At 41.2% G+C, this 21050-nt stretch overlaps 1 protein-coding gene across 2 annotated transcripts in view; it reads left to right on the top strand.

Moving 5' to 3' along the window:
- Positions 1-13703: 13703 nt before the first annotated feature.
- Positions 13704-21050, top strand: part of LOC139769443 (pickpocket protein 19-like) — a 35282-nt gene continuing 27935 nt past the window's right edge. Inside the window, exon 1 of one of the 2 annotated variants that reach the window (XM_071700511.1) lies at positions 13704-13941. In XM_071700511.1, coding sequence (XP_071556612.1) covers positions 13785-13941 — 157 coding nt within the window. In that variant the 5' untranslated portion in view covers positions 13704-13784. The remainder of the gene's footprint in view (positions 13942-21050) is intronic. The other variant, XM_071700512.1, reaches the window with a different exon arrangement.

The raw sequence follows: 21050 nt of genomic DNA, 5'->3' as shown, positions 1-21050 counted from the left end.
TGGTGGAATTAGCCCACTTTGCGCGACGTGGGTAATTAATATCGATTAATTCTGTCTTCTGCTTCGCAGCCATAAAGATATAATTACTTTACTTTTATATGTTCCACGACGCATATAAAACGTCCGATTCGTAAAAAAATAGGGTGATTTCTCGAGAGTTATTGGCGGAACTCTAATTACCGCGCCGATTAAGCCCGGTTGAAGACGGACTCCGCTTTCGAATTCCGCCGAAAGTGGAGGCTCTATTACCGATTCCCGTACTTTCGGAACACCCCGTGCAACTCTCGTAAGGAAACTGTATAATCGAGGGGAGATATCGGGCCGGTGTAGCGGGAGATTAAAAAGTAATTGGACGAGGCCACTATTCACCGGGACGGAAGCCACAATGGATGCCTTCTGGGAGCGACCCGAAGGACGAAAGAGAGCTCGAGAGAGGAAGAGGAAGGAAAGGAGAGAGGAAGAGAGAGGCGTAAAGAAAAGGGGGAAAAAAGAGAGTCGCCTTGTAACTAATTTAAGAAAGTGCTCCGACACGGGCGAACGTATCGAATCCGCGCTCCTGTTTCCTTCCGGTCGACGTTCACTGACCACTTCGTCTTTCCTCCTTACGCCGCAGGAGCGGACGGACGGGGGGGGGGCGGAGGGGGGAAGGGGGAAGGGGGAGGGGGAACGGAGACGGAGCTGCTATCACCGAGAGTAGATTCAGAGGACTCCGCATCGTAAAGTCAATGAGAGTTCTGTCCCTTACATTTTTCAAGGGCCGGATCGAAGACGCGATAAACAACTGTCCGTCCCTGATCGCGCTTGTTCCGATTCCCTCGATAAATCTCCGAAACGTCCTGCGGGAATCTTCAGTGACTATATACTCGCGCGATCGCGGGCGCGCGCGCGCTGGAAATGGGATGTTATCCGGAGGAAAGTGAAATACAAGCGGGAATAAGCGGGGAAGATATTCCTCTTCTCGAGGGTCAATTGTTTTCCCGCCGCGCCGTCGAGAGGCTAATTATCACGACGTACGACGTCTTCGTCGCGGTGATTCTCGCTTCGTTAAATAAATTGGCGAGTCCCGTCATTGTCTCACCGCGATTTGTTTCTCGCGATCTCTTTTATCTCGTTCGAAAGTCGAAATCCAATGCTACGTTTCAGCGTTTTTTTTTTCCTTCTGTCGGCGCGTCACTTCGTATTCTAAAAATTGTTGCCGACGGCGCCATTTTCGCGCGACGTCCAGTCACGCTCTTGGGAATTCCGGGGACGTTTCGGCTGGACTCGCCAGTAATTTGCATGCCCGCGCGAGAATTGGTCCTGAAGTGCACGTAACGTCAGCTAGTGTCGGACGGTGCCCAGAATTATTCGTCGACACCGCGCGCATCAGAGGATCTAATCTCTATTCCGCAACATGCTGGGAATATCCTGCGAGAATCTACTAGCGACACAATTACATATACGGTATATTTAATGTCCAACGGACTTTACTTTAATGGATTGTGATAAACCTATATATATTATGATAAAAATCAGATACTTCTGAAAAATTAGAGAAAATTATTTACAAAGTCGTTCTTTTTTTTTATTAACTTCAAGTTGTACTTTCATTATATTCAAATTTAATGTTATATTTTATTTCAATAATCTCGAGAGATGTCGAAAATAGCGATAGAATCGATTCTAGGACACCCAGTACATGTCGCCGGTGTGAGAGAACGACGGATCAACCGTTTGAATGTCACGGAACAAGCACTCGCAAGCGTCCCTTGAGCATGACGACGCTGTTAGGCGCATAATCAGGCTGTCGAAGTCGCCGACGCGATTTAATGAGCTCAACAAGCGCGCCGTCGAGGTCTTTGTGCATTAAGACCAGTCAGAGGCTGATGTCAGATCTTTGCGGATATAGATGGATGAATAGCTAAATAGACAAATCTACTTACAAGGGAACCTCGTGAACCCGGAAATTCTGATTTTGATGAAACTTTACACACACACACACATGTAAGGTGAATAGACGAATTTAGAAATTTTCAATTGCGATCCAAAAACGATTCTAAGAAGTGAAACATATTCGGATGAAAAGTATTCGCGATATCAAAAAATGTTTTATACAAAAGTTTTATGGTAAGAACACCTCTATTTAACCACATAGTATTTTTTAAAATTGTTTTTTTTAAATATTATGAAATATGAAATATAATATTATAAAACTTTTCGTATAAAACATTTTTTGATATCTCGAACACTTTGAAGTATATCGAGTGTGTATCGGTTTTCTGTTTTTCCAAAACAAAAAGCCGTTCCATATATGAGGAGCAGTTAGAATCGTTTTGGGGTCACAACTTAAAATAAATTTATCTATTTACTAATGTGTGTGAAGTTTCGTCAAAATAAAAAATTTTTTCCTAGTCCGCGAGGTTATTGTTAGAAGAAGTTTTTACCTTTGGTGACAATTATGTATGTACATCATGTACATGTAATTACTATATACATATATGTAATAATTTTATTATACATAACATACAAAAATATCGTCTGCACCTCGGGTCGAAAGCTTTTTCAGACTCGTGATTTGCCGCCCTCGCCTTCGGCTCGGGCGGCAAACTTCACACTCGTCTGAAAAACGCTACTTTTTCCCCTTGATGCACAATATACTATTTCGAGTAAAAATATACCCCTACGATCCCATCGTTTATAAATTTCACAGGAATATTTCGATAAAAGTTAAATCTGATTTAGAAGAGATCCTGCTGATAACAAGAGAGCGGAACGAAACGGAAGATTTATGTAAATTTACGATTAAGTAAAATATATGTTCGTACACCCCAAAAAATTCTGAAGTTAATGGAAAAAGTTGGCATGTACTTAGCCACAAATTTCATATCACTTATTTTTACTAAATATTATATATCTAGCTTACGATTTTTATCGGAAAGGGCGCTCTAGAATTATTCAGATTAATAGAGAGAAAAGGAGGTAAAAAGAAACGAGGGAGGGCGTATGTGAGAAGGAGAGACCTGTACCGGGGACAGAAATCCTGCAAGTTACGGTCGACCGAACGTAACAAACGGCAGGCTACGCGGGAGAAAGAGCCCGACCGGTCACGTGACCGCAGGGATAATCCCCGAACACTATTCTCCTCCCTATAGAGACAGGACGTTCGTTCGGTCGGGATAGATCTGTAATAGGGTTCGTCTTCGTACACCCTGTCCTGCCTTCGATCCAAAAATTTCGCCAAAAAGTGAGAATCTGGAATATTATGTTTGTTTATTTTATCCCATCATCTTTTTAGACCTTAATCTTCACCTTATTTTTTTTTCCTTAGTCACTGAATGTCCCAACGGAAATAATATTTGCGGCTTCTCGTTATAGAAAAATATATCGATATATATCTAAGTCCTAAGTACCTTCCTTATATTTATGGAATAACATCACAAATGCAACACGTATTATACCCGCCTCACATCCGCCGTACCTCCTTCAATTACGGCTGATGTCCTTTTTACCGTGAACCGCCTGGAATTCATCCCGAACGCAATTTCGTCGGATGCGACACCGGCGTCCGACCGGGAGCAAACAAATACGGATTTATCGGGGCTCCGCCTCGAGGAAAGAGGATTTAGGGTGAAACGTGTCGCACTTGCCGCGACGGGTACTCCTCGTCTTAAGGCCAACAAGTCGCGCCACGTCTCGTCTCCTCTCCTCTGCTCACGGAGGTCTTTCCGCGCGACGACGCCTTTCCACTTTACCTCGGATATTACGGTCACCCACTTTTACTTCGGCTCTCGACGCGCAAGACCTCCGAATCAGGGCGATTGGCTACTATTCGATCAGAATTTTTTTTAATTTTTAAATTATAAGGTATACTGTCGATCAGAATTAAACCCTACCACGAGTAGATAAATAGCAATTCAATTTTAGATATAAACTATGTTGTGTCGGAATTAGATCTCGGATTAATCATCAGAGATTAATCATTTAACGTTGAGGCACTTCATGTCTGCGTTTATAGGCTCCTGAATCCACTCGGGCCATCGAATCGTTATAACGAAACCCAACACGCGATCCGCGATAGCCATTGTAAACTGATATATGGCACATGAGTAGTGAAAGGGCTAATCCGCGCGTGCCCGCAGGACCTCGCAAAGTGTCCCCACAACTGCCGTTCCATCCCGCGCGCGAGAATGCGCGCGCGGAGGGAACCGTTATCCCGTGGGAACTGACAGTATGGTTACACCGCCTCGTCCTTACACACTTACTTAAGGTCATACTTTCTTGTCATTGTTTGCAACCGAGCGAGTCCCGAGGAAAATCTTTAAAGTTTCTTGCCTCGCGTGGCTCGATCTGCTTCGCGCGGGATGCTCCCGTGTACAGCCAAGCTGGATCGTATTTGGGTCGCGTGATGAAACCACAGCTACGTTTTCGATATAAAAATAGTTTTCGCGCGGACGAATCAAATTGCGGAAAGTACGCGAGATACGTAAAGCGGGATAATTGTCTGACAATAAATTGGCATATATTTCCCAGTAAACGGTAAGTAATCTTACTTTTCGTGGGGAAAAGAACAGGTCTTCTCGTGTTCTCGATCTCAGCGATGGAGAATCTCGCATCACTGTTGCATGGCGCAGCCTCGTTCCCTCCGAACTTGGTTTCCAATTTCCCCGGGCTATAGGAAAACTGCTGATTCCTTCATCGGCGTGAACATCCCCGCTCAAATGTGCCGTGGTTTATTAATACTCGGGACCGTTGTAAAATTTTCGAAAACAGCCTTAGCGTGATTGAGAGAATCTCGTTCGATACTTTTTAAGGAAATAAATATTGGATAACGCATTTAAGTATATAGCTTGTCAAATAATTAATAATTGGTCATTAGCCAAGCACATTTTTCTATAAATTTTTAAGAATTAAAGTATTAAGAGATTGCGAAACACACTTCAATTTCGAAGGTAAATTGAAGCCACGGACTCTTCGGTCTTCGGCCTTTTTTCGCTCGAGAAACTCCGCCGAATGGGTCGGTACTCTTTAAAGATTTCGCAGACGGCGAATGATGAAAAAGAATAGGCTTATTGTTGGCTCAAGGAGCACAGGCCGTAACTTTTACAAGTTCATCTCTCTTTCGCAGATACGAGCACTTTGCGAACACTCGTACATCTCGCACCTCGGCGCAGATCGAGCCATCGCTCTAGATCCTACCCCCTTTCTCCTTTCATCTTTTCTTTCCTCTTTCACCTCAAACGATTTCGCGGTGACCGAAGATCAACAGACGGGTTGAGAGTTTAATTAAAAGCGACGGAGAGACGATTCTGTCACGGCCAACCAATGATCTGTTTCACATAATTTGACAAAGTGTGCAGCTGAATACGTTAATTACTTGACAATTCTAATTAATTCGTCCGTGTGATCGCCAGCAACTTTAGTCGCCAGAAATAAATTCCACAATAATATCGTTTGTCTCTCCACATTCCTCGTGGAACGTGATGCGTTATCGATTTGTTTTTCGAACTTTACAGAAATGGAAGCCAGATTCTTTCCTTCGTCAAACTCGTGGGGCTAAATTTCTCTTTCAAGTCGCGTCCTTCGTCCGCAGTTCGACGCTCGACAGGGTCCTGTCGGACGCCTCGTTGCGCCCGAGAAGACGGTGCGCGAAAGTTCGATTAGAGCCGGGAAATTTGCGTGCCGACGTGCTCCTCCGCTCCATGCCAATTCGTTTCGAGAAACGATGCCCCGCCGTTAGAACGGTTAGAACACATTCGGAAACTCCCGGCAGATATTTTCATCTCCCGAGAAATGTAACTTAGGGGAAAAGTTTCCGGCAGTACCGAGTTAATGTTTGACGAGCAATCATCCGTGCCTCGCACACGCGGAACACGTTTTTTTAAAAATAAGTTTGAAATATATTTTGAGGTCTACAAATTTTTATAATTTCAGTATCGATGAAATGCGACTGGGCGATCGAATTGATTATTGCGAGATACTTTATACCAGTAATCGGATTTAATTGAAACTTTTTCTTCCAATTTTCTTGTTGATGCCGCCACTGCCCCCTCTTCCCTTTCCTTCGCGTCTTAAAGACGAGCTGAGTTTGAAATCTCTGAAAAATGTACGTACGATAGACTTTTACATAAAAAATATATAATAGATATTATAACAATTCCGGTGACGCCACACATAAATGAAATTGTTCCAGAATATAGAAAGTTATTAAGAATGTTGTATTCTTTTCTGCGAAATTGCAATTGCTCGTATCGCCATTTTACACGCGATTCACGACCGAAGTATTTCCGCCAATTATAATGAAATTTCCGGAAACTGAAAGTGTGCGTCGTAAATGTAACCGCAAGTTTAAATCAGATATAACTACGAATAGATTGCGACTTATTTCCTCGTCTCTTAAATGGTGAGTTTGTGAGAGCGAGACTGTGTTTGCTTTAATGTAAAATCAACTCAGATTATAATGTCCATTACTGATGAGAAGAATTCTTATATTTATTTTGCTTGTGTGTATATAGATATTTAAAAAAAATGTTTTAAAATTGAATATCTGCAGACATTTGTGAATAAAGTGCCTACGTATATCGGATATTTAAAGAGGAGGAGATAATAATTAACGAACGGAAAAGAAAGAAGTAAAATTATTAAAAAAGCGGTTATTCCGGCTTTCAGCTAATATCGTCCCAGTTTTTTCCACCGGGAATTCAGGTCACAGCCAGCTCGCAGTCGCGAGTTAATTTTAATCGTAATCAAATCGAGACGTAGCTTCATGGAGGACTTGGAAAATCGTCCGGGTTCTATTATCCAACTAGGACATCGTGGGCGGAAGTCCGTTTCTATGAATTTTAAAGTCGCGCCGCCGCGGGGTCGACGATTTTCCGATCGAGCGGGCGCCCGCCAGCTATGACGAGGAAGCCCCGTGAAGATATGACGTTCCTGTCCCGCGGGGTCTTCCAGGGACGCGCCGCGATAGACAATGATAAGAAGGAACGGCCCGGGGTAAACGCCGGGACACATCGGGATCGTAAATCCCCCGAAACGGCCGAATCCTCTCTCTCATTTTACGCAGCGCCGACCGCAGGGGTTTCGGGGACATGCGGTCGGTCCATAACTTTCGGGACGCTTACACGATCCTGCGAGTCTTACATTTCTATGCCACGAGCAAAAAGCAGAAAGTGTATAACAAAGCTAACAAATATTATCATTAATATATGTTACACATTTGAGTGAAGAGGTATAATAAATTAGTATTGCTTTCTATTAATTTAATTAAAAAAAAAAAAGAAGAATATTTTTAATCTGAAATATATCACTGCGATAAAGAAAATACATTTTGTAGCTCAACATGTTACGTAGAGTGCTCGATATATCTCGCATGTTATCAAAATAAAAATTGTTTCCCATTAGCCAGAGACTGAAATAATGGTAAAAACCGAGACGAGAGAAATTCCATTAAGGTGACGATCCGTTTATTAATTTTTCCAATGGCCGGGTCGTTCCCTCTCGATGGGCTCGTCTGGCCGGCGCGGCCGTTTGACAAATGCATCACCGATGGAGTAGCGCAACGATACACGGCGTATTCGATTCGCTGGGAAACTGGGATCGGGATGGATGGCCTCTACCGAGCGAGCAGTATCCGCAATTTCGTCGGGAAGCGCACAGGAGCGGCCCGGGATGATACCGTCGCGTCGCGTTGCCGCGCGACGAAATGGCACGATGAAATCCACGAGCCAAAGTCCGAGAATCAGCAAATATACAAGGCCCGTATTTATGTTGTAGTCGTTACTTGCGAGTCTCGTCTCAGACATATGAGACATTCGGAGCGGAGTTCTTTTATCTTGAGAAACGCGGTTGGTTCAATAGTCACATCTTAATTGGAAATCAAATTGAAACTGACAAGTGAAATTGAAAAGTGCAGATTATTCGATACTGACAAGAAATTGAATTGAAATGATTATTCACGCGAAACCTGGCTTATGATACCGACTGGAATAGCAATACGCATTTTTGTTTAGTCAATTTGTTTATAGTCAAAATCAATATCATAACGTGTCACCTATAGGTCCTATAGTCATACATAAAAAAATATACTTTTTTTGAAAAACAATTTTAATAGAATGTATGGTTCAGCGCAAAGTTGTGAAAGTGTGAAAGCGTATATTTTGAAAAATTGAAGACACACATCCATTTAGGATAAGCTAACTTAATGAATCAAGCAAGCAAGGAAGAAGAGCATACACGTAAAAAAAAAACAAATGAGAATGTGAGCGTGTGAGAGGGTAAGAAGTATATTTAGTAAAGATGAAAATATTTAAAGAATAAGATAGATTAAGTTAGAGTAATTTAGAGTCAATGTAAGAATAAAGTGGAAGTTATGTAGCTTTAAAGGTAACTTTAACATCTCGTAGTTTTTAAAAGTCCTAGTAGATCTTATTTACGAAGAATTCTTGTGGCTGAGCATATGATTTCACGGACAAAAATTATTAATAAAAGTTTCGATTAATTTCTATTCAAAATGCATCGAATTCATCATATAAAAATTCCATTCCTATTTCATCTGCCACGCTCAACTGATTAATTAAGATATATTGCAATTGAAGAATATATATAATGAAAATAACAATCGGCTGTGAATTATTTGCGGAAAGACAGCTTAATTAAGACGTAGACGTGAGTCAAAAGTACGGAGCGTCTTTAAGTCAGGTTGAAAGGGCGATGCGCATTCGATATTATCGGTGCATCATAAGTATCCCGGCACTAAGCATCCATAGCCGCTACTGGAAAAGCCGCGAACTCGCGGAATCTCGTTACTTCAGGAAGAGCCATAAATCCACGTCGCTTTTGAAAGCTTCGGAAATTGGCAGGGCGCGTTGCAGTCTGCCAGTACCCTCTTCGTCTCCCTGTCCCACCCCCCCGCATCCCTTTCCCGCCCTGCTTTTCCTGCCCCTAGACCGCATTCCTCAACCGGATCCCTACGTGCTGTGAGGCGAACGAGCGCCGCCGCCGCCGCCGCCGCTACGGTCCTAAAAAGGATCGAAATCCAACTGGAACTGCAAGGACAACGAGCTTGTCGACGAGCTGTTGAAAACGAGGCACGCGGTGCGCTTCGACATTCTGGGGAAACTCCAGATGAAGGATATTACCGGCGAAGCTTGTTCCTGGCATCCTAACTCGTAATAGTCGGAGTTCCGTCTCAGTTAGATTTAGAGCCGTCCAGCCGCGAAGAGTAGTTAAATTCGTAGAGTAACAGGGCTTCAGAATTCAGAAATCAACATATCGGTCGGTCTATATGTCGTCTATGAAATAAGAAATCGATTTCTTGTATTTAACGTATATTTATCATATACATGTCGATTTTTTTTTGTTTTTTAATCAGGAGCGATAGTCCTTTTATATTCATTTGAGCAGCGTCGCGATTATCGATCTCACCGCCTCATGACCAGACACGCACAAACACGTTGGGAAACACGTGTCGTTAATTAACCTCATTGCGAGAAGGGCAACGAGCCAGGGGTGCTTCTTTCTAATACGCTGCGGAACAAAGGCGGCCGCATTGTTAATATTTCCAATTACCATCGCTATTACGGCCATTACCGCCGCTGTAACTTATTATTACGGCTATTATGCTAGCGCCAGCGTGGTACGTGGGTGGCGGCCTCGATTCGATAGTTCATTGACGGTCCTGCGGAGAAAGGGCGGCGGCCAAGGGGTGAGAGAGAGACTGAGAGAGATCGATGGATGAGGTTCCTTTAATTATTTTCGCGCTCGTTACGCCATTTGCGAAAAAAACAGAATGTAAAAAATAATTATAGCGCACTCCCCCGCTCTCGCGTCACGAGATGTTATCTTTCGGGGGAACGCGCCCCTCTCTCCCTTTCTTCTCTGCCCCCGTAGCGCGCGAAGGGATGCCCTTCGCGCGCCGGTGAGTCGAATGCACTGGTAATAAATCTATTCGTGCGCAACGGCGCGCCAACTTCCTTTCGCAGCATTGAAAAAAAGAAGAAGAAAAAAAAACAGTGACGGTTGGTAAACACAAAAAACTATACCGTGAGATTTTCATAGCGCATATAAAAATGATTTGCGACGTATCCGCATCAGGTTGAAATCATCTCTTTGCAACGAGAGGCATTTCTTGATTGAAAGAAGTGCATTTGGATAATAAGTTAATACATATCACATATATATATATCCATTGACGTAAATATAAAAAAAAACGTGCTGCAGCTATATCTCGACTTCTTTCGACAAACAAAAGGGAGTAACGAGCAATCTGTGGTCCAATCAATGGGACATGGAGAAATCTTCTTTGAGCAGCGAAACGGGATGGAAATGTCCCGGAGTTTCCGGCTGCGCTTTACATATGCTTAATCGCGGGTCAAAGGCGCAACGACGGCTGATTAAATTAAATTTCTGCGGGCACGGCTTTGGCGGGGTCGCCTTCATTCGCGCGTTTCCCTCGTTCGACCTCGTTCGCCTCGCAAATGCGCCTCGCGTATATAGATGCAACTATATCGACATCGTCGTAATGTTCCTTATTAGGTCGGCGCGCATGAACCCAAGTCGCATTTGGGGAAAGTACGTGTTTCGAGAAATTCATGTATAAAATATGAATGTACTCCTCGCATCGCCTCTTTGACATACATCTTATATTTTTATTCGACTTCCTTCAGTCTTAACCTACTTCCTCGCGGAGAGTCTCTCTCGAAAAACCGTCATGGATACTTTGATTGATACTTTTATTCGATTTCTCTCTTCACGCGTCACGGCGAAGGAAGCGTAAAAGAACCACGGTTAAATTAGCTTAAATTTTAACCAGATTATTTCGTGCGCTTCGTTTTTCTCCTCCACCGTTTGCGGAGTATCCTACATATTCATATTGGCAAAGAAGAAAACGATATTCAACACACCCGTTCCTCGTGTTGCATTCCGCGCGAAATACTGGCGGTTCGCGCGCGTATAGTTTTGATTTATACGGATTCTCGCGTCTAGATTTCGGTAACGCGCTAACCGCGCAAATCGAGCGCGGCCTGCATACCAATATCCATGCACGCGTTAAAATTTAAACAAGAACTCCTCTTTTCGCCGGGGGGGGGGAAACGCACGTCCCTGTATATTTCTGCGGCAGAGCACTCCAATCCGGGATGCAACACACCGCGGCTCTCATAAACGGTGACTTTTCGCAAAAGGCGAGCCAGTTAGCGCTTCACCAAGCACGAAACCAATTTTCGAAAAGGGAGGAGGTTATTTAATTAAAACAATTTATTCGAGACCTTTTTCTGCCTCGCGCTTCGGCGTGTGTCCTTTCATGCTGTTAGGAAAAAAAAACCCTGCAATATCTACGTAGGTGGCATGCAGCCAATTCCCGCGATAAGCTTTTAATTATTATTTCGATCCTCGGCGAGGTCGCCAGGAAGCCGTGTCGATATTAAGGTCGGTTCACACCAGTCGGCGAAGAGACGAAGTAACATAAGGCAACGATAGCACTTTAGAAAGATTAAAAATTAATTATTCTTATCATTTTTATTACGCAGTATCGTTTATTATAAGAATCTTTTACTTTTTAGGTATTATCTTAAGAGATGTCTGACTATGAGTGTTTATTAAAGATAAAAAAATTAGAAATAAAAAGTTTGAGGAAGTTTTCTTCTCGAGTTCTTCTCGAATGATAAGATCCTCGGATTCGAGTTCCTTACTTACAATTACTAAGACTATGGAGTAGAAAGCTAGTTGCGAGTAAAGCGGCCTTTATTACGGAGCGGCGGGTTTTTTTTCCCGTCCGTAGGAAAATCGCAGAAATGTCGCGAGCCAGCAAGCGCAAAAGTTTCGCCGTTTACCCAATTCGCCGATGACGTGAGTTTAGTTGGCGGCGAATAAACATGAAGAGAAAGAGACTGGCGCGAGTATTCGTTCACGAGGTGTTTTTTCGAAAGCTTTTTCCGATTGAACGGCTCTCAACGGCGAGATTGGCTCGAGCCCTGTGTGTCATAATTATTAGATTATTACAAAAGTTTCTTCCATGAAATTCTTCCTGCAGACAGTTATTTTTACAAATTTAGTCCTTTTTTTTTAATAAAATAAAAACGCCACTTCAAAATCTTTTGTAAAAGTCCATTTTAACAAAAAAGGGAGTTTGCAAAAATAACTTTTGATAATTTTTCGGATTATCTTTGAGAATTTAAAAGGTGGAAGATAAAAATTTTCCACTAGGTATGTAAGAATAATCGTTTTTGCAGGAATAATCCACACGAACGCGGTCCAAGTCACTCTTTGATAAATAAAGACTTTGAAAGGGTTAATTACCTCCCCTCTATTTAGTTCGAGTAACGATCCCGTTCAATTACCGACGAACCCAGGGATCGCTATCCGCCACCACGATCTACAAAAGCGTCCTTCCGCTTCCGTTTTACGTTTACGGGCGAGCGTACGCGACTCTCGACAGCTTGTCAGCATAAAGATCGTTACCGCGCGCGAATGAGCCCGCTTAATTACGCCACGTTAATTACGCGGTCGCGCTTTTACGCTGGCGACAACGAACGGCCAATTTTTACGACGCGTTTTCCTCCTCCGCAGAAATGAGTCCTCGGATGTTTGAGAACACGGAATTGCAACGATGCGGACGGCAACGTGATATCTTTTAATTCCTCGTGATTATATTGGACGTTCATAATTGAAGATAATAAGGACGAGGCGAATGTCAAACATCGCGATTTAATTGTAAGTGGAAAAATAAAAAGAATAAATTTGCATTTGAATCATTGAGTGGTACAGGGAAATAAAAATACTTTTTTGCAAAATAAATGCTTTGAAAAATATAAAAAAGATATTAGAGGATTTGCTGAAATTAAAACGTTATGAATAGTAAATGTGTGTGCTATAAAAAATACATGAACAAAAAGAGCACAATTATTGTTGCTTTTTGAGAACAAATGCCCCGAAATTATTACTTTAGTTGATGATTTCGTTTGGCATATTTCGAATATAAATCATTTATAATTTCTTTTTATTATATGTATTATATTTAGATACTTTTTCTTTTTATTTTATAGTATACTTATACGTATAAGTCGTATCAAAGCGAAATATTATTCATATAATTTTAAATCAGATTATTATTCATGTTATTTTATATATTCCTTTTACACGTTATTATTTTTTACGTATTATGCATATTAAATGAGAAACCAAAGTGAAAGAAAGAGAAGGAGAGAGAGAGAGAGAGAGAGAGAGGGGGGGGAAAGGGGAAGAGTCACATGTGTGTTTAATTTCCAAGCTATTTGCCTAAACGTGGAGGCTAGATATGTTTCGCCGCTTCGCGATCGGTATCGAGCTTAATTGCGACTAATTCAATTATCCATGAATATTCGGGCGGATGCGCGTCACACTGGAGTATCCTGCATCCCACGTAACGCAAGATACACACACCCCCCTTCTCACGCGCGACAGAGAATTTCAATGTAAATCCGTGTATCTAGCCAGATATTTTCTTGATATACAATGTGCAGTAATATACTAATTATGTATATATTTATACTGAAATTTTATACACGCATTTATATGTAAAATTATCGCAACACTTTGTAATGTTGCTTATAATACGGCTATCACATTATACGTAATAGATATGTCACAAAGCGATATTACAAAGTATCGATAATCTCGGGTCAATAATGTGTAATATTGATATTTGTGTGTAAGGTGAGACAAGTTCGCCCCGGCGAACTTCGGATCGATACCGGAAATCTGATGACCTTTCCGTTTGACTCTCGAGTCGGGTACAAGCCGGAAATTATATTAATCCGTTCGGTCGATCGATGCCAAAGGACACGGCGCAGCTGGAATGCGGGTCAGAGATTCGCGCGTGCTGGCCCGGAGCGAGAGAGACCCGACGTTATCGACTCCGATGGAGTCCTCGATTGGCGGAGAGAGTGCCCATCCTGTATCCTTGCCTGTGTCGAATCGGAAAGGATGGTAAAGGGAGTTTAATTCTTAATCCATTTGCATTCGCGGGCGAAGAGAGCTTCTAACGCCAGAAGCACTCTTGACCATTCGTTCCGACCGGCGATTTCGATCGCCTCTCGCAACAGTTGTGCGTTACCCCCCCCCCTTCGCGGGGGTTATATCATCGCTCCGTTTTATTATTATTATTTCCAGAGGAAAAAAAAATGGATATTGGAAAACACAACATGTTGAGAAGAATATATCGCGTTTGCCTATGGCAATTAATTACAATTACAATGAGCGTGGAAAATAATACGCGTGCAAATTGACCGCCCTGGGCGCATTAAAGGAGCTGGAAGTCCGCTTTCCAGTGTTTTAACCTCGTGGCAACAACAACCATTGAAAATAATTTAAATACCGCAGGAATCCGGTGCCGTTTGATGTAACGACCGTGCGATGCGAAATACCTCGTTCATGCGCGTGTCCATTTTATTTCCCCGCCGATGAATTGATGTCCGAAACGATATATTCGTTCGACGCACGTTCGTCGTTCCCGCTACAAAAGATTGATAATGCCGCGTTGTATAATCGCGCGTAAATATCGGGAATGCGTGCGATCGCGATTTCGACGCATCTCGTTACACCGTCGCGCGTCGGCGTCGCCGCCGCCGATATTCATAGCTCGTAATGGTCGTAATCGCATATCGCGAGCGTCGGAGCTCCCTTTGATACTGGGAAAGATAAGCTGACGATGGCTTACACCGGATGGCTTACTCCCGCGATAATACCCCATCAAAGAATATTTCGCGAGAATATACCTATATTCCAAAGTGTTCTCCGAGTTGAAAAAATGCCGCGCGCGCGGCTTTTTGTTACACTGCAGTTTTTATTTCGCGAGAGAACTGGAGCGCTCACAGGACTGTTTAGATTATGTTAGTTCCGTATTGTTTTATTTTGCGAGATTTAAAAAAAAAACGTTTCCTCATATTTCAGCCCCCGCGCCAGGGGTTTTTGTTCGGCGATAGCTGCGCAGCACTGTGTGCGTTATATCCGGGGGACAAATACTGAAAAGTTCGCGCTCGGAAAGCAAGCTCCGAAGCTTGCGGATAGGTATTCTCCGTTTGATCGAACCCTCCGCAGCGACGACGACGACGACGTCGTTCGCTCCCGAATGTATTCGACGGCGTATTGTTCGCCGTCGTCGCGACTCGCGAGTAGCTTTTATAAGCTCCCCCGCCGGAATGAATTTCGCGCAGCTCTCGGCTCTGGCCGCCGCAAACCGCGGAATTATACTTCGCTTTCTGTCCTTTTATCGTGACAGCGTTCGCGACTGGATGCTCCGGCTTTTCTCGGCTTCCTCCACCCTCCTCTCGTTTTTCCTCCCCGAGGTCGGTGTCGTCAAACAATACGGTATAAATGTTACGGCGAGAGACGCATAGAGAAATAATTTCGTAATAACTCCCAGTCGTTAATTTGTGGAAAGTTAGTTACGGAGGTATTCGACGTTGAATGTCAAAAGGATTGTAAACGGATTGTACCGACTCCCGATGAAATTTCCGATCGTCTAGGCGTTCTATTGTATTTAATTCGCTTAATTCGCGTAAACGTACGAGGGAAAATTCTGTTAAACTAAAAGACGATAAAAGACGAAACAATTTTCCAGATTATGGTTGGCTACAAAGAGCCTCGGTGTATTCGCTATACAACCGATGTAGATGTATTGCAAAACCCGCGCTCGGTCATATCACTCATATCGCGCTGTTGCCTCGCGCATCGGCGGGGATGTCGTCCCCTTCCGGTGAAAAGAAATGCCGCGGAATAACATAAATCCCTATTATAATATTCCATATGTCAGACTTACCGGACTCGTCGGGCGGCGTTCAAGCGCGCTGTAAAATATGAAAGAGCGCTCGCGGCTCACAATCGATTTATTATTAGGTCGCTCGGGGGATTTACCGCCGTAACGGTGCCGTAAGAGGACTTTTGTTCGCGCGGCTATCGGGTGTTCCCTTTGTATCGCGCTAAGAAGTCGAGACCTCGCAGGTGGGCTTTAATTATCTATTCACATCCTCGGTCCTGAATTCGCAAAGAGCTCCTTCGGCTATCGATCTTTTATCGGAGTCAAAAAGTACCGGAGTGTCTCGATACTCGTGTCAAAGGAAAGCCCATTGCGAGTAGGATAAAAATAATCTGCTCGATAAAACCAGAGTTGTGCGTTTACGCTTGAAATACAATAGTTTACATCTATACGTGTATATTACAATGTATACAATGTAAACTATGGTTAACGTGTCATATATGTAATCAATAAGTAATCTATGAATAATCGAAGCTTCATATTCGAAGATTTATATTTTCAGTCAGAAATTTATATTTTGTTTGTGTTATTTTCATCAGTTGTTAGTTTAGGCACAATTTAAGATGCCACGATTGACAAATTAATAATGGTTTTTAAGATTTTGATTTTTTATTTACTTATAAAAAAAAGGGAAATAAATATTAGATTTATTGTGTATATATTGCAATCGCAAATTAAGCAATATTGCTTTTTATCGATTAAAAGCTTACAGGTCAACATAAATAATATTTTTAATTAGCATCACTACATTAACTACATATTAACATATAAATCATAAAATTATAAATAATTGAAATAAAATGCATTTATAACATTATAAATAATTGAAGTAAAATGCATTTATAACTTAAATAGTCCAAAATTATTTTTTAAATCCGTTGTGTAATATAATAAAAATTTAATATATTATTATTTACTTTTTAAATTTTAATTTTTAATATTTTTAATATCAACGCTCAAATATATTAACATGTGAAAATTTATTTTCTCTATATTTTGTTATCCAATTTGTAATTTACATTACTTTTTTATTTACATGAAAAAAGTTTGTGTAAACATACCGTAAACAATACGTAAACAATCCACGTAGACGTAATCTTGAAATTTATGGCACAACCCTGAATAAAATGTCCCAGCCAGAAATCATTTGTCAAATCAATGTCGATTTGACATCGATGTGTCGATGAATGGTCGAATACTGATTGATATTTTTGTTATTTTGCGTAAAAATATATTGTTCTTATCATAACTGTTTTTACATTAATTGAGCAATTGCGAATATTTCTGTCAGATTTCTACCGTGCTTTGCATACCTATACTGTGTACTGTGCTTTTCGATTTTACATCGATTCGATGTAGAATTGGCCGAAAGATAACAGAAATCTTATAGAAATCTTATAGAAATATTTGTGATTGCTCAATTAACATAAAAATAACTATAATGTAGTCAAAGATGACAAAAATATAAATCTGTATTCGATATCGTTCATCGACGTCAATTCGACTAATCATTTTTGGCTGGAGTGGCAATCGATACTTTACATAAATAACAATTTCGAGGGTTAAAAGGGACATAAAATGTTGAACTGTGTTATTTCGAAGGAACGAAAGAACGAAAATTGATTCTCTTCGTGAGGTCGTCTCTCGATCCTAGGCTGTGCCGTCATATTTCGTTGCGGAAAGGCGGCGGCGCGTCGATAAAACCCTTCGGCGTTAAAGCGCTCCCCTCTTTATTTTCCCGTTCAACACACTTCGCGCATTGTCTCACCGTATATTTTTAATATTTCTCGCAAGCGCGCTCGTAATTCGATTTTTCCCGTGCGTTTTCCTGCGCGCATGCGCGCAAGCAAAGTCGTTGCTCGACAACGCGATGTGTTTGCCCGGCCCGAATATATTTCCGAAAAGGAGCTCGCGCGCCGAACGAGAAGACAATTCCTGGCCCTTTCCTATGTCGCCGCGCTTTGTCTCATCCCCCCCCGCGAACTCTTTCTTCGCTTTCTTCTCTCCGCTCTGTGCAAACTCCGAGACAGGCGAACTCTGTCGCGTCCGATCGATCCTCTCGACTCCAGGCGTGTCACAGGTATATTAAGCTATCTAAGCCAAATTATCAGAACACAAAAAATTTTATATGGAATTAATTTGCTAATTATTTGCTATTTTTTGCTTTTAAAAGTAATTTTTTTGCTCCAGCTATTAAAAAGTTACGAAGGCCTGGATAGCTTAAGATTAAGCTATCCAGCCATTGTAAAAAAAACCTATACATAAGTCAAAGCAAAATGTTAATAATACCAAAATTATTTGCTACTTTTTTGCTCACACTATTAAAAATTTACAAAGGACTGGATAGCTTAGAATTAAGCTGCCACGCCATTGTAAAAAAAACAGCATATACATAAGTCAAAGCAATAAATTAATAATACCAAAATTATTTGCCTGTAGTAACTAATAGGGATATAGAAAAAATAAAAAAACGAGATATTTTATATACCAGACATCACAGACATGCGCGCGCGCTATTTATCTATTTAATCTATTACATTACAATATTAACCCTTTGATACACAAAACTGTCAAAATATGCGACATGACAGATGCTCGTGAAGTAAGCGCAGTGAGAGAACCAATCGGCATCGCGAAGTATTGACAACAATACTTCGATAGATTCAAGTATCGATGACATGCCTTTTTTAGAAAGGGAAACAGACTTATATAATGAGTAAAATATAAATTTTTAAAAAAATTATTTCGCAAGCAAAAAATTCAAGACTTGGATATCTTGAGAGCAAATAATTCTGGGAACATTCTGATGCTATAATAATGTGAGAAATTAATTTCTTTAATGTGCTTAATCTTAAGCTGGATAGCTTAATCTTAAGCTATCCAGCCCTTCGTAACTTTTTGATAGCTGGAGCAAAAAAAATGTGCTCAATCTTAAGCTGAATAGCTTAATCTTAAGCTATCCAGCCCTTCGTAACTTTTTAATAGCTGGAGCAAAAAAATTACTTTTAAAAGCAAAAAATAGCAAATAATTAGCAAATTAATTCCATATAAAATTTTTTATGTTCTGATAATTTGGCTTAGATAGCTTGATATACCTGCGTGTCACTCAAAGACGGCGGACCCGCCACGCAGGAGACGCGAATTTGCGCAAATCGTACAGTAAGGTAGTTTAAAAAAAATGTAACCAAAAATATAATCCTTAATCAGATTCAAAGGCCAAGGACGAGCAAGTATATTTAGGTGTTAGTTTATTTATTCAAAAAAGACTAATTAAACACTTTACAATCCAAACTTTACTCAGTCTTCATCAATGGTGAATTACTTGAATATACATAATATATATAAACATTAAAATAAATTAAATGATATATCGCGAATTGATATGCGTATTTATAATAAAAATAATTAAAATAAAAGTAAAAGAGAGTCAAAAATATCATTTTGGTTTACAAGTAAAAGGAAAAAATTGCAATACGTATATTCGAGTATAATTCCAATTTAAAAGTATTTTAGATCTAAATCGAAATAATGGCAAGACTGTAAGGAATGAATAGTTTATTATTTTCTTAAAATTAATACGAAAATAACATATTATGTAGATACCATCTTCCAATGTGCTAAATTTATTTATGAAAAGTACAAAAATTGTGTGAAACCAGATTAGTAGAGTGTAACATTTATGATATGTACATATATTGTACCGAAAATGATGTTATTGTATTAAAAATTACCCCATATATATATTTAACTTTTGAAAATTGACAATTCGATGCTTATTAATGTCCAACTGTCAGTTTTAGGAATCAGAGAGTACAGATAAAACTGTCCTAAGAAGCTATATAAAGCACAATATTAAATTTAGTTTATCTCGAGGTAACAAAACCATTATTTGACACGACATTATCTGAAGTTGGATTCTGCAAGGAATAAAGCGATAAATTATTTATCGCAATAACACTTGATATAATACGATTTGCTCTTATACGTCATACTCATCTTTGACAAACATAAATTTTTAACCAGGAGTAACAATGATATAATTAATCATTTTCACATTGCAAGATAATATATAGCAAACAGTAACAAAAATAATACGGAAAGCTTATGAATAGAATTCATGAAATAGAAACTGTGTAACTTTATATTTTTTATCTCACAAAAATAACCCACCGCGCTCGGTTGCTTTAAGCGCTGTGTGTTCGCGACTAGTTTGGGGCACACGACGACTGTAGAATCAAACTTAAATGGTACCTTTACGAGGCGGCCATTGTGAATGCATTTTTGCGCAACAATAGTAACAGTGACAAAGCCACGTCGGCTATCTGGCCAACTTGGGTCGGCTCGTCCGGCTCGTTCGCGTGGCCGCGCTTTTTGCGCTAGGCCAATTCGTTTTCCCGAGCGCGGCCAGATTTTTCGCCGGCGACAGGAGCGCGCAATTAATCGGCGGCCGGAAAAGTTAATGAACAATACCCGGCGGCGCGAAAGCGGTCATTCGCGACGGTGACCGATGGTATCCATTTATTTCCGTGCCTCCGTCCGGCAACCCGGAACGAAGTCGCCTCTGGTCCCGAGGTCTCGACTTCGCCCGAGCGCTCTTCGCGGGAGGGTCGGGAGGGGGTTGGGGGGCACGAAACGTTCTCTCCCTCTTACTTACTTGCATTATGAACGTTTGTCACATTCGGCGGCTCATATCAGTCTGCCGACGTCGCGCCGTCACGCCGAAATGTTCGCCGCGACGCCGACCAGATTGCGTTATCGATTTCCGATGCTTGCTCAGCTCCCACTCTCTCACCCCTATCTCGTACCTCCTCCTCCTCCTCCTCCTCCTCGCTCTACATCGCTCTGCGGCTTGATGGAGTCAAGTGCGCACCCTCGCCAACACGCGCCGCTGATTTTTCATCTTATGTATATCAGCTATACCTTCTCGGGGTAATGCACATTGTCGAGTAGATAATATTTAACTTTCGTTCGTGCGCGCGGCTATTTCGTTGAAATGAATAAAAAAAGAAATCATTTCTGCCAATTGTTTTCGAAAATATTATCTTCCGCGATGTGATTCTTTATTTAAATATACAACCCATTGTGCAGCTTTTCCCAATTCAACCACGCGAATATGCAAGAAAGCAATTTATTTAATAATTAAATAAACATTAATAATGAGATAATGATAAATTATAATTGGAAATCGTACGCAGCGCGATATTTCGAGCGTGAAGAAACGATTTTAAACAGAATTTGTGCCAGAAATGAAGGTAGAGATGGACGGATAGATATACATATA

This window comes from Temnothorax nylanderi, unplaced genomic scaffold, assembly GCF_030848795.1.
Source record: "Temnothorax nylanderi isolate EJ_2023f unplaced genomic scaffold, tnyl_v1.0 TNYL_tig0022_pilon, whole genome shotgun sequence".
Lineage (NCBI taxonomy): Eukaryota > Metazoa > Arthropoda > Insecta > Hymenoptera > Formicidae > Temnothorax > Temnothorax nylanderi.
Note: the sequence above shows the minus strand (reverse complement) of the source record. Positions and strands in the feature narration are given on the sequence as shown.